General features: G+C 40.7%; 1 protein-coding gene across 2 annotated transcripts in view; it reads left to right on the forward strand.

Annotated features, from left to right (window-relative positions):
- The window catches only part of fsip1 (fibrous sheath interacting protein 1), a 29816-nt gene that overhangs the window by 4817 nt on the left and 10779 nt on the right, over positions 1–14220 (forward strand). For both annotated transcript variants that reach the window (XM_034576259.1, XM_034576260.1), the window contains exon 8: positions 611–771. In XM_034576259.1, the coding sequence (XP_034432150.1) occupies positions 611–771 (161 nt within the window). The remainder of the gene's footprint in view (positions 1–610; positions 772–14220) is intronic.

Here is a 14220-nt window from a genome sequence, read left to right on the forward strand (position 1 = left end):
CAGAATACTCTCTGAAATAAGAATAGCTAATTTTGTATCATATCAATGGGACAGAGTCAGACTAGTGGAGCAGACTTTCTAAAGTGACAGAATGAGGTATTCTGCAAAGTCCAAGCAACAAATCTTTCTCATAAGTATTTGTGGGAGACATGTTTTACCTTTTGGCTTTGTGTGCTGCTCCACCTAGTTAATAGAGCACAATGTTTGCTGTTTTCTAACACCAACTTTCTTCTACTCCCCCTGACAACGATCAAAGGTTACAGCTGCGTTCTTTGTGGAGTTGCGCTTTTGTTTTTCATCATGGCATTGCTACGAGATCGTATCTCACCACTGAGCCTGGATGAGCTCACCACCCACCCAGTGGTTCACATAGGATATGAATGAAACTCACTGACAGAGTCTTCAGTGAGGAAGGGGCAATGGACAAAGTGCTGGCATTTGACTATGTAGTTGTTGTTGTGTGGCACCATGTTCGCCTAACAGAAGTGAATTCCAAGGTCATTGTTATAAGATTACTGCATAAGCAATAGATTAATCATGTTCATCACTCCCATATTTAGGTTACCACGAAATAAAGCAGGCTCATACTCAGTGGGCTATGATTTATTTCAGGACATGTGGGCGGTGTCAGACCTGACAGGACAAGTTTACACCCCAGTGCCCTCTGACCTGGAGCAGCTGAGTGACATTGACTCCAAAATCCGCCTTCTCCTCCCTGTTGAAGAATTTGTCTCGGTGCAAAGTTCCTACACAAACATCAGCGTGGCCCAGGTATGTGTGATTCCAGTGTTTCCTTAGAGTGCCATCAGACACCATCCGTGGCCGCTCTGAGACGAGGTTATAAGTCTTATACAAGGTCAGCTCAGCAGGGCATCGATGGCAACATCTTGTAAAATCTTTTGTTACTGACCCTGGGGGAGTTACACCCTCATTCGTAAGTGGGGAAAAAATAGTCTTGCGTTCGCCGCTGTAATTTGGAACCGAGGGTTGCCTCATTTTTCCATCCACTTAACCACGGCTCCATAGGAAGGTCATATTATAAAGCCTCTTGTGCATTATTTCCCACTATTAAACTTAGTGTAAAACATTTCCTAGACTGTTGTTTCATTATTAAAAAGATTATGTTATTTCCATATGAGCAGTGGTAACTTTTGATGCATTTATTTCTTCATAATATTTTATTGTATGTTGGGTTAGTTCAGGGTTGGTTCATGAAAGCACCATTTTTATGCTACCATCAGAATTTGGACTTTGACAGAATCCTTTCAAACTTGGCACAAATGTTCACTTATCTCATGGATTAACTATTTAAATGTAGCAGGTCAAAGGTCATGTTCATGGTGGCTTCACAGAACATTTTTTGGCCACTTCAACATGATATCGCAAGTCTGCCTTCAGGGGATTTCTTCAATTTTGACCAGTTGTAACTTGGACTCAAAGATGAACTTGTTAGATTTCAGTGGTCAAAGGTCGAGGTGACCTCATATGAGTCTTTAAAGGATTGTATGATGACTGAAACTGCTCTGGTTGGTGGAAGCATACAACCAGAGGGTGGTACTTCTATAATGCTCACCTGAGTGCACATTGTATGAGTGATCTGTACGTATCTGCCACATCAGACAGTGGAGAACCAGCTTCACAGATATTTATAGCTTAAGAATTTTCCAGGCCTTGGTCTTGGGCTCGTTCCTGATCCTAGACGTGAGCTCAGGACCTTATCTGACTGTGTTTTAACGCCAGATGGCATGCTCATCATAGCCTGTCAGCGGAAAATAATGTTTCTGTAGTCGTAAAAACTTTATAACTCAGTGTTGTGAACCCGGGGTGCCATTTTCTACTATCAATACTTTGATGTAGACAAGGAAAAACTGCAGTACATGAATGCCGGTGCGGGAGAAGGAAAACGATCTATGGCACAATGTCCAGAATAATTATGTTACTGGCTTAAATATTTCCCACTATAAACTTACCAAGTCAGTCATCGGATGGTATATAGAGACCACATTGAAACATAAAAGCTTAACATTTGAACTTGAGGTATGGAAGTCATGTATGTTGTGCCCCTTTGGTGTCTTTTTGGATGATTAGAATTGTCAGTGGATAGCGGAAGGTGGTGCAACGATGAGCACTGTCCCCTTACAGCCAGAAGGTTCTTTCAAACCACTGTGGAGTTTATATGTTCTCCTCATGTCTGTGTGGCTTTTCTCTGGGAACTCTCACTTCCTCCCACAGCTATTTGAGACTCGAAATTGCCCGTAGATGTGAATGTGAGTGTGAATGGTTATTTGTCAGCCCTGTGATACACTGATGACCTGTCCAGGATGTACCTCACCCCTCGCTTAATGTCTGCCCACGACTAATATGCAGAAAATCAATTACCAGATTATCAGTAATCAGCTTTCCATGTAAATCATATGTATCAGATAACCGTATTTGCCTGAAGATATGTGCACAATGTTTTGCAGCACACAATTGGTAACTCTAAAAATGTATCATTTAAGACATCAACAAATCATCATTAAAAAACAACTATGAAACTATTATGAAACAAAATAATTTAACTCCTCAAACACATTTGCTGTCTTCTTCTCTTGTGATAATACTCTGAATATCTTAGGATTTTGGGCACCTGGTTGGATAAAAGAAGCAGTCTGATTAACCCCGGGTTAGGTTCTGGGAAACTGTAATGCATCCTTCACTGTTTCACTGTTTCACTGATTGAATAATTGATCATGCAGATTACTGGCAGAGTAACTGATACAGTAAATAATCATTAGTTGCAGCCTTAGCCTCATGAAACACTGCAGTCGGACACATGGGTCAGATTCAGTGTGAAGATCCGAAATCAGTCTGTTGACCTGAGTGAATATGATTGACCTCTTCGCCTGACAAAGACAAACTACGTCTCGAAAGCCCAGTTTTCACTACAATCATTTCTACTGAGACTTGACTGAGCCCAGCCAGATGTGCACATGATCAACAGGGGAACTCTTGGGAGCGTTTAGATGAAGACATGACTCCGTGCTTCTTTAAATTCCCACATCTAAAATGTTTAAACTTGTTGTAATGGTTGAGGTGGTGCTAAAGTTGAACGAGTACACACACTGTCATTGTTTAAATAAGACAACACTCCCTTGTTGCGGGACTCTCTACTGTGGCCAGTCGTACAGATTACGATATTGCTGGACAGCTGGACGTGTGCAACCAACTTTCCCTCCCTTCCCACCCTTTAATCATCTTGTCTGGTTTAAAAAAAATATTTTTGAGAAAGTAAAATCCCCCATCAGTCATCTGCTCTTCATTAGCGCTCGAATCGCTAACGCTGGCATGCCCGTTCAAATGATGTAAAATATGAATTTAACACTGACACAAAACTTTATCTCGCAAGTAACTGGTTGCAGATGATTCACATTCGCTGCTGTTATAATATACTGCTGCTAATATACTATGCTGCTGCTAATGATGTAATGTAGTATGTTGCACAAAAAATGGAAATGTTGTGCAACATCGCACTTCTAGGCATTGAAAAGCAGTTGATGAACCTACTTAAATCCCACTGCACTGTTGTGGTATGTATTTATGAGGCACTCAATAAATCTCTTTCGCAGCCAGTCATTCAAGCCACATAAGTGACCATAAATCCTAAAGGTGGTCGTAAACGTAAATATGCTTTTGTCTTGCGGTTACGTTTCATCTCGGTAGTAGCTCCCACTAGCCGTAGATCCTAACTCAAACCATTTGGGCAGCAGTTCAGGATCCTGCTAGTTTGCCTGCCTCATTCCAGCACAGTCTCTAATGTCTAATATCCTAAAAGAGCTCGTCTTGTTTCGGTTTCAACACCACTGAATCTGTTTTTCCCTGAGATATTAAATCAGGGCCTGCTGGATTTCCACGTGTGCCATTGTCTTTTGCTCCTGGCTGTGTCGGATCGATCATCTGTCACGTTTTACACAGAAGAGGGAGTTATTCACCTCTCCCCAGTGAGCACTCCCTCATAAAGGATCAGTCGGGGCTTGAATCTGTGACTTCAGAACTTGGCGGCATCCAGCATCCTCAATAAGCCGTGATTGATATTCTGTGCCGAGAAGCAGCCTGTGCATTCCTGTGCAGTCACCTTAGTGGTAGTAGAGTTCATCAATTGAGCCCGCGAGGGTGGATGCAGTCAGCGAGGCCTGGTACCAGCTGGTACACTGCCACAGAGGAGAGTCAGGCTGCATCAGGAGCTAATTACAGAGTTGGTGGAGGTAAAGGAGTGCCAGCTCCAGAAAAAGAACGAGGCCTCCCCTTTCATTTGGAGACATTAATACATGGAGAATGGTTTAGCTACTGTATACGATGCAAATCGTCAACTTATAGGAAGACATTTTTGTACAAAAATACTCGAAAGTGTGCTTGGGTTTGTTTGTGCGATGGAAAATGTCTTTAGAAGAGGTGTTCATCTGTGGACTTGTATGTTTAGTGATGAAGTACATATCAGTGAGGTCAGCTGTTCGTCATTGAGGTCGTTCTCTTTGTTTAATGAAGTGACACGTGCATGCTTTACTGCCATGACTGATAATACATGTACACATTATTTTGACCTTAACACACTATTAAGATTATGATGTTTACACTAGTTGCAAATAGAACATTCCATTCAAATTCCCATTTACATGTTACACAGTCACAAAGTCACAGTTACAGAGTCTGATCATGAACTATCATCATCCACTACTTCATATGTCGACGTTCCTGTGATCCTTTTGAAATATTGCCATTGCAATGTTTGCACCCATCCAAAATCTGCATTTTATCAATTTCCCTCTAAAACTACTGTTTCTACCTCTAACCCAACATGCGCCGTCAAGCAGTTGGTAACTGCCGTCTGTCGATGTCACAAAATGCTGTCAAATCCCCAATAGAACGTTATAATGTGATTAAGATGTATATGTCTGCATCATGCAAATAAGGTCGTAATACTGCACATGTCTTAATGACCTTATTCGGCTTACGGTAATCAGGAAATGCTGTTTACGTGACAGTGTCTCATTCAGACTATTGTCTTACTCAGGTTAACATCAGAATTTTTTGTTTGTGGATGCACAGTATCACTCATCACATGGCCAAACTGGGAGTCACAGTAGAAGTCATGATGGGAAAAAGGTCAGGTAAACCCTACTTTAATCATCTGGACTGAATGGGATCAAAACACAACTTTGAACACTGCTGCAATTGGCCGACTTTAATATTGTGCTTATGAGACAGCAGCGCTGCCCGAGCATTCTTTATTCCTCTCCTCTTCTCTCAGTCTTCAGCTGAAACAGGCTGCCTGTCATTAAAAACATCTGTTGGCACATACAGCATCAATGTACAGTGCACCCCTCCTACTGTAACACTGTGTGGTAATGCCTGCACCACCCACAGTTTGGAGCCAGAGGAGGGGACTCTGTCATGAGAACTAGCTAGTGTTGGTGTTTGGTGACATGGGTGTGTGTGTGTGTGTGTGTGTGTGTGTGTGTCACAGATCAGGATTACATATGCCATTCTCTCAAATGTGGCTTCTTTTTGAAAGAGTGGTTACAATGAACATTAATGGATGATATTATGGTTTTGAGAAACTGTCCTGCTGCGTTCGATTGCATCAGATGCCGCCGTTAACGAAGAGCGTGTCAACTCTTTGTGTTTGTGCGTTTGCATAGTAACTCCAGCTGTGTTTGTGTTGTGCATTGGATCGGCTATATTTTGATGTAAGACGATGAGGTCACTTAGTCACACTGTGCGGTTGCTGATGAGCACCCATGATTTTAACAAGAGCAAACATTAAGTCAGAGAGCAGAGCTTTGGGCAGAGAACGCCCTTTTGACCACCACGACGCGGTCAGCTGGCAGTTAGTAAATTTATCTTATTTAGTCCGGTCATGTAATTAAACATGTGTGGAAACGCTTGGGTCATGTTATATTCATCTTAAATGTAGGTTTGTTCTTTATTTTAATCACTGCCTCTATTAGAATACATGACATATTCATACTGTGTAGACACGTGATGCAGATATACGTGTAGTATACATATATACATGTGGTATACTGAAGAAGTGTATTTTTTAGTAGAACAATGTGTCTCTTTTCTGTAAAGACGACAGCAGAAAAATAAAAGACACTATGTCCTCTCTGCTAAGACAAAAAGTGTCCTCTTTGTTATATGATTTCCATATCCCTACTGAAATATTGACAATATGCTCATTCACAACATAAGGGGATGCGACTATATTTTGTTACTTAACAGTGGCTAAAGTTTAGCATATTCAGTTAAACCCAATGGATATCTTGGCTGTCCGATATAAATTGGCTGAGATGAACCTTTTCCTGACATAAGCATATCAGTGTTTATGTTATGTAATTTTATTTTTAAATTGTAATTTTAAATAAATCATACAAAAATATATATCTGGACATATTTGTGTTTTCTATTTATGGCTATTCACAATAATGTATCTGATTAAACTGTAAAATATCAAGCCAGAGTTGGGAAGCTTAGTCTCAGGAGGAACGGGTTGTCCAGTTACCAAAAGGTCGTTGGTTTGATCCTCAGCTCCTCCATCCATTTTGCGTGCCGAGTTGTCCTTGGGCAAAACATTGAAGCCCAAATTGACGGCTGTCTTTGCAGTGTGGGAGGGATGTTTGATATAAAAGGTGCTGGAAATAGCTGTACTGTATGAATGTGTGTGTGAATGTGGGAAATAGCTGTACTGCAAAGTGCATTGAGTGGTCATCAAGACTAGAAAAGTGTAAAGTGTAAATAAATAAATACAGACCATTTTCAATTACATTTCTTTGCCACAAGGGTTTGATAAAGATGTCTTAGGAATGATTGCCACGTTAAAAAAAAATATATATCAGCAGATATAAAGGTATTGGAATTTTTTAATAACGGCATCTGCCCCTCAAGATTCATATCGGTCGGGTTCTAATATCCAACGCCTATAACACTGGTGCAGCTTGCAAGTGACTGGGTGTCTTTTTGTCGTGTATTAGCATGGGTAAGCTAATTACATACAAATTTTCAGATTTTACTTCAAAGTGCACTCTAATTTGGAAATTGTTAATATCATCTTTGCAGCCTCAGTGGTTTTTATATTCTTCTGATGGCCGGACAGCTGCATGGTGAGAAGTGAGATGTCAGCGTTGCCATGTGGCACCCTTGGGCCTTTTCACAAGATTAACTTGGCTGGAGCGAAGAGACACCACACCCACACCCTTCCCCACCCTATAATTCCCATGAGACCCAGTTTATTGTCTTCTTATAAATGCCTCACCCACTGGTGTTATCCACAGCAGCAGTTGTGTTAAGGGTTTCAAGAGTTTTTTTTCTTTGTCTTGGTTAAGATCTAAGTGTTCCACTCATTATTACACTCCACAGTGGATAATTTAGTCACAAAGTCATCTGTTAACAATAAACCGACCTTAAAATATTCGCTAATCTCCCGTCTCCATGGCTCGTTAAATAACATTAAAGCATTTTAGAATATCATCACAGCCCTTTATTCTTTATATTTTAACACATGGACAGAACTCATCAAAATGTGTATAAAATACACATTTTGATTTCAGACACAGCCCGGGTAGCTGTTAGCTGCTAACTATTATTTTAAGCATTTCACAGACAGTTCCCACCTTCCTACATTTTCTCTGACATTGAAAATGTGCCACGAAACTCTACAAGGCTGTTAACAGCTGAAATGTTGATATTAGACTTGAGAATACACAGCTTTTGTCACTGGGAGACAAAAGTGCAAAAAGATGCTTGGACCATTTCCCCCTCCAGATGCTTTCGATGAACATTTAACATGGTCTGCTTCTTAAGCTCTTTGTTCAAATTTCTTTTGTCTGTGTCACTATTTGGCAAAACTTAAATTAGCATATACTAGCAAAGGGAATGAAACCAAACAATGATCCTATAAGAGTCTGTCACTAACAACAGGAGCAGTGAAAACTTAAACCCGATCAAACAGTCTTTGACCTTCAAACGCTCTTCTGATTATTCTAAAATATGCTGCAGATATTTAAACCCAGTATCACATTCACCAGGCTTTTTTTATTTGTGGGATGCACCAAGATTTTTTCATTTGTGCAACAGTGAGCGCTCCAGACCACCCTCACATGTGAAACAAAAGTAAGTGGAAGGTAACCCAGATCCAGATGACCCGCAAGTGAATATTGTAATACTTCGAGAATGTTAAGCAATCACATTCAGGATGTCATCAACACGGGATCCAAAATACAGATGTAAAACCTTAACTTCTGAAGGGGAAAAGGACACAGTGGACACAAACAAATATTGTATCTAGGACTGACATCACTACACAGTGATCCACAAATCATCTCTCATGGAGCAGTAGTCACAGATAGCTCTGAGGTGTATACTTAAAAAAATGGGAGGGGAAAATGGAGATTATAGTTTTAAAACTTCAATGTTTTGCAAGGCAAGTGGTGCAGAATTAAAAACATTTATTTTAATTTACCTTGTTTACCCAAGTATCAACATGCAGGTCCGTGCACAACGCAGCACGCTTGCCTCATAACTTGGCAGATGACTAGGTTGCAGCCGGGCAGAATGTCAATCTGAGATACAGAGAAATAAGAGGAGGAGGAGGAGGAGGAAGGGGGTTGCATAGAGACTCTCAGCCATAGCTTCCGAGCGGTTTACTCTCGAGATCTCACAGGGAGTGCTCGTGGCAAGGCATGTGGACAGGCCTTGGCAGGTAGCCTGGGTCCACGTGGCACAGCCAGAGTTTCTACTATAGCTCAGATTCGCAGAGAAACAGAGGGAGAGAAAAAATAAAGCGAGGAGTGTGCTGTTCTGAGCAACACGATGTCAGCCATGTCTGGGTGAGTCAGCATGGGTGGCTGTCTTTGATCAAAACGACACTGTCCCTTTTGCGATGTGGAGCCAATTGACAATACATGCCTGTAAACACAGGGGAATATACACCAATCAGTCCCAACATTAACTGTCTGCCTGTCCACTAAATCTCTTCCCTCTAAATCCAGACTGAAGGTTGAGCATGTTTCAGCCTCACTTCATAGTTTTGTCGTTAATGAACCTGGTGGGTTAGAAATCCAAGCTGCAAAAGAGGATTCTGAAGTTTTCTGAAATCTTTACCTCCGTGATCTATGAAATTGGAAATGCTACTGATACCTATATCAACTATGTGAATGCTGATGTAGTAGGGGTATATTGTTGTTGCGCTATATTGACACATTTATTGTGAAGGAGGCGGATCGCCACTTCGGGTTTTTGTTTGTTTCTTTTTGTTGAGTTTCCATCATTCTGTTCTTTTATAATTGTGCACATAAGAAGGTTGGTTATTGTGTTGAGTGTGCGTGTCTTCTCGGGAGGTGGGATGGCGAGGAGTAGTGCCGGAGTTAGAGCAAGCGCTTTATTCTGAAAGCGCTATTACTTGCGATTCCGTGGTGGTACTTCCTCTTTGCTCTGGACTCTCTCGGGATGATATACACTGGGGGTCAGTGTGAAAAAGAAAAGTTGGTGAAGGTCCCAGTTATCTGTACGACTGTTGCTGTGCATACATCATCATAAATCATTCGGAAAGACATCTCCTTGGGAGTCTGTCTTCATTGTTATCCACAACGCAGAGTTGAAGACACTACACTAAGACTCAAGGTTTCTCTGCAGAACATCGTCCAAAGCATCACCCGGCCTCTGATGACTTTTCTTCCCATTGTCCTGATCCTGATCCCAGATCTAAACGACACACTCGGACCCGGCTGTCCACACTATGTAAAAGAATACATGACCCATCACTCCATAATCCAGTTCAGATGGTCATGTGACCATTGTTGGTGCTTTTGATGGTGGACTTTGGTCATCATAGGCATTCTGACCAGCTCCTTACCCAGAAGGCTCCAACAGATTTTCATTGATTTGTGTTAAAGGTTCAACTTTGTTTTAGGCTGAAATTAGACCCAATTTCAACCGTATTACATTATACTTAAAAAGTGACCTTTTCAAAGTAATGCAGTTTATGACAACAATACACAACCCTTTACAGTTACAACAGTATATTGTAGAATTGAATTATGCATTATACTACCTAATAAACTAGTAACTCATTGTATAACAAAAACACAATGGTTCATTATTTGCATAGCCCGTTTCTTATGACATTTTGAATGCATCAGAGCCCCCCAGAGTCAAGGCCAGTGAGCCATTTTGTGGCTACTGCATACAAGAGCATACTGCTGTTTGAAATGTTTGCTGGCGTCCACATCACAGAAGTGTTTTTAGAGGAAAACCCATCGAGCCATTAGTTTTTCTCTTTGTTTAACTTATTTAACTCTTTTCATAATGTTTGACACTTTGGATTTGCTGCCTCAGAAAACAGTTTTTCTTGTATTGACTGTGCAAATAAGGTCGTAAAGCCACGTCAGTGATTCTTGGTCTGACTTCGAGCAGCCCTGCTCAACACCTGATGTGAGAAGGAACCTGAACTAAGCATTGGACTGGTTCACACATGTTTGTAACAGGACGCACGAGACACCGATACACGATGGTGACCTAAATATTAGTCTTGTTTTTTTTTTCTGTTTATGAGATATATCTGAGAATGTGTCTGCATGAGATGTTCCAGCTGTTATACTCACCACAGATGCATCCCACATTCGAGCAGGGAAGAAACTCCAGGCTTCCAATCTCAGTGGCTCCCTCCTCTGTCTAACAACTTTAATGTGACTGATGGCATATATTATATGTTCTTTTAAAGGGAACGTAAGCTACAGCAAAGTCAGTGTTGAGTGTTTGGCGTACGATAATCCCAACTATTTTTCCCTATTTCGTCACTTTGGACAACAACGGATCATCCATCAACTGCTGCAGCTGTTTCACACTCAAACGCTGTGACAACCTCCCAATGGAATGTTTTGCTTCTATTTGAAATCATAAAATTGATCACAGGATATCAATATGCACTTAATGAATGTCAATGGCATGCTTGATTAAAATTATTTATAGGTCGTACAAATAATATACTAACGATCGTATCGCTTGTGGCAATTGGCAAGTCATTCTTTTTCTGTACTGTGGGAAAGTAAAATCTGAAACATAAGGTAATCCAAGGACAGCTTGTCTGGAGTCATCATGTCACACAGAGAACTCTTCTCTGTTTTAATAACACTCGTGTTGATTTCAGTGTGCACTTGGCAGTCAGTGGAATCCTCTGTGTTTACTACTTTCAATGCTTTTACTCATATCTGCATGTGCGAGGAGAGTATCGTCAAATCCCAAGGCACTGATGTACTGGCTGAGAGGCTTCTCTCTTAAAAGTTTATTTAGTTTGACGTGTTTTTCATATTCAAAGAAAACAAAGTCCAGGTCTTTGTGGCCTCCCAGCAGTCCCATGACCCATACAGGTGACATGATTATTGGACACCCTCAGCAGTATGTCAAGTGGCTACACGTGGAGAGCCGATAACGAGTGTTTTGCTGATGTTCAGATAAGCAGAACATTGGTCTCTCTCCTCTGCTCTGTTTAGAAGCCACTCTGTCGGACCTCTTAATGAGTTAAAGCTACCACACATTCCAGGAGAAGCACAAATACCATAATGTACTAGAACAATCGCTGGATTCTATTGAGGTCAAAAAACTTTATTCCCTCAGTCATCACCAAGACGTGAATCATTACTTCAATTTGACGAGCACAAGAGCAAAGACTAATCCTCTGTATAGCCATGCCAATGTCTCGGGAAATTGATCAGAACTTGTTGCACTGAGTTATTATAACTGCTGCATCGATTATTAAGAAACACTGAACAAAACACTGCTTTTATGAAATAGAGAATTAACCCTGCCAGTTTAGAACGTATGATCTCATACAGTGGTTTTGAATTGTCAACAACGCTATTACATAGCCTACTCATTCCAACAAATTTAAACCAGTTTCAACTGCTCTATGAACCTCTTGTCACACTGATGTGTTACACATTAGGAATTATTTTTTTCAGCTATGTCTCTACAAATATGGAAGTGCTCTAGTGGGTGAGAACATTTTCTCTGGGTTGCGCGATCCACAACTTTACTCTAGACCGAAATATCTCAACAAGTCTTAAATGGGTTGGCATGAATCTTTGTGTAGAGTAGACATTCGTGGTGCTCAGAGGATAGATCATGATGATTTTGGAGATGACCTGGGATTAGTTGTTCAAAAGACTTAATCACGTAATCTGCTTTACTTTTATCCTGGTTGTTCAAAGCAACATTATATTGGATTGCTCGGATCCAGATACAGACTTTTTAAGATGACCAAATTCGGGATAAGCATCACTCTAAATAGGATTACACATCAAAATATATGCTACTAGCTATGTGAAGAACTGCAGGTTGAATAGCAAGTGTGGGGTCACTTTTGTGCCAGAAAATAGGGCCACAAGAGCCCTCATCTGAACCACAACAACAACAACAACAAATTGTGGATAGTTTGTACACGTTTAAATTATAAAAGTGTTAAATGTCCACAAGAAAACACACACACACACACACACACACACACACACACACACACACACACACACACACAAAACGTTCCCATTTTTTCATTTATGATGAGACCTGTGATAAAGGAGCATTAGATTCAATATTTGTGTTTGTGTCCAAATTCCTGCAAAGCTAACGATACTCCCATCAACCTCAACTGTCCTTTGTGTTTAGTGGTAATTGGCAAATGTTAGTACATATGCATTAGCATTATTCACATTTTGTTATTAGTTTCAGTGAGAGGAGCAAAAGTGGGATTTTGTGTGAGACTGACGTGTGCCCTGCTAACTGTTGTAGCTTTTTGCAGCTAACTACATAAACTTCTCAGATTAGCTAGATTTGGTCACTGGTGCTAAGGTGATCCAGGACCAATGTAGAGATAACGAGGACAAAGCAAAGACAAAAGACAAGTCTTTAATCTTGTCATTAGAGATTAGTAAAGTCTAAGCAGTAATTGTGAGCGATTGTGAACTTACACTTCTCAGAATTCGTAGTGTGCTAATAGCCAAGAGAATTAGTCTCGTAAAGAAACACGTGACACACATGCCAACTTCCTTCAAACTGTTATCCTTGATCGCTTTATCGCTGCTCAACTTTGCAGACAGCTTCAAAGTTTGAGAGCCTATAGTTCTTTCAAAGTAGGGCAGCCGTTTGTTTCCAAATTAAATAAACTGTTTCTCCCAAAGATTTTGGCTTTTTTGGAAACATGCATTTAGTGGTGTGAGGATGGTGGTAAAGCTAGACTTTAATTTTTATTTTTCCTGGTTGGTATTCTGCGTTTCTCACTCTCGTGCATGACAGGAGTCTGATCCCGTCGTGTTTTGTAGTCTGGATGAGTGAGTTTTAACAGAAGGGCTCTAGTAACGACCACTTAAAAGAAGGTTTCAAATAGAAGCTGTCATTATTTCCCTATAGAGAAACAGAGGCCAGTGGAAGGTGAGACCACACACATGCCTCAGGGGGTTCTGTTTTGCAAAGCTTTCAATATTTTCTTCACACAGGTATCATCCAGTGGCCAAAAAACTGTGTACATGCATTACGTGACATTCGGCCATGTCTGTTTTGCTCATTAAGAGAAGCATTCACTCGTCTTCTCTACATGCTGGCTCGACTTAAATGACCTCTCCTCCTACTTAATACTTCCTTAATCGAAATGTGTCAAAGCAGATTCAGCTTCTCGGTGTTTAAGTTAAGTTCATAATTTCTGCTGGTTCCTTCTGTCGCCTGCAACCAACCATTACGCTGTATTTGAGTCTCCCTTGAGTTGTCGACATTTCATGAAATATCCATCAATTTCGACTTTATTGGATCATACATACGCCTGCCTGGCATCCAGACTAACCAACAGAGATGGAGATTTCAACCACATGGCACTGGATTGACACTCCAAAACAGTCCTGTGGTTGGCAACATCCTTTCAGTCCCAACAATTTTTTTGGACATAGCCGCTGGTTTTATAGAGTGGCAGTGTATTTTTAGAGGGATACACAGGTCCTTTACTTGTCTGTTGCTAAGATATTGTTCATTTGACCATGAAGTTTCCATCCATACTAAATATATATATACAGTGGGTGGTGTGTGAATGGATTATACAAGTTTAACTTTGAGATTTACCACAATTATACTTTAGCGCCTATAGCTACTGATCATCAGGCTGCATCCACCAATGCTATTCTTTCATTGTGATGTTGCATCTCA

Source organism: Hippoglossus hippoglossus, chromosome 22 (genome assembly GCF_009819705.1).
Source record: "Hippoglossus hippoglossus isolate fHipHip1 chromosome 22, fHipHip1.pri, whole genome shotgun sequence".
Taxonomy (NCBI): Eukaryota; Metazoa; Chordata; class Actinopteri; order Pleuronectiformes; family Pleuronectidae; genus Hippoglossus; species Hippoglossus hippoglossus.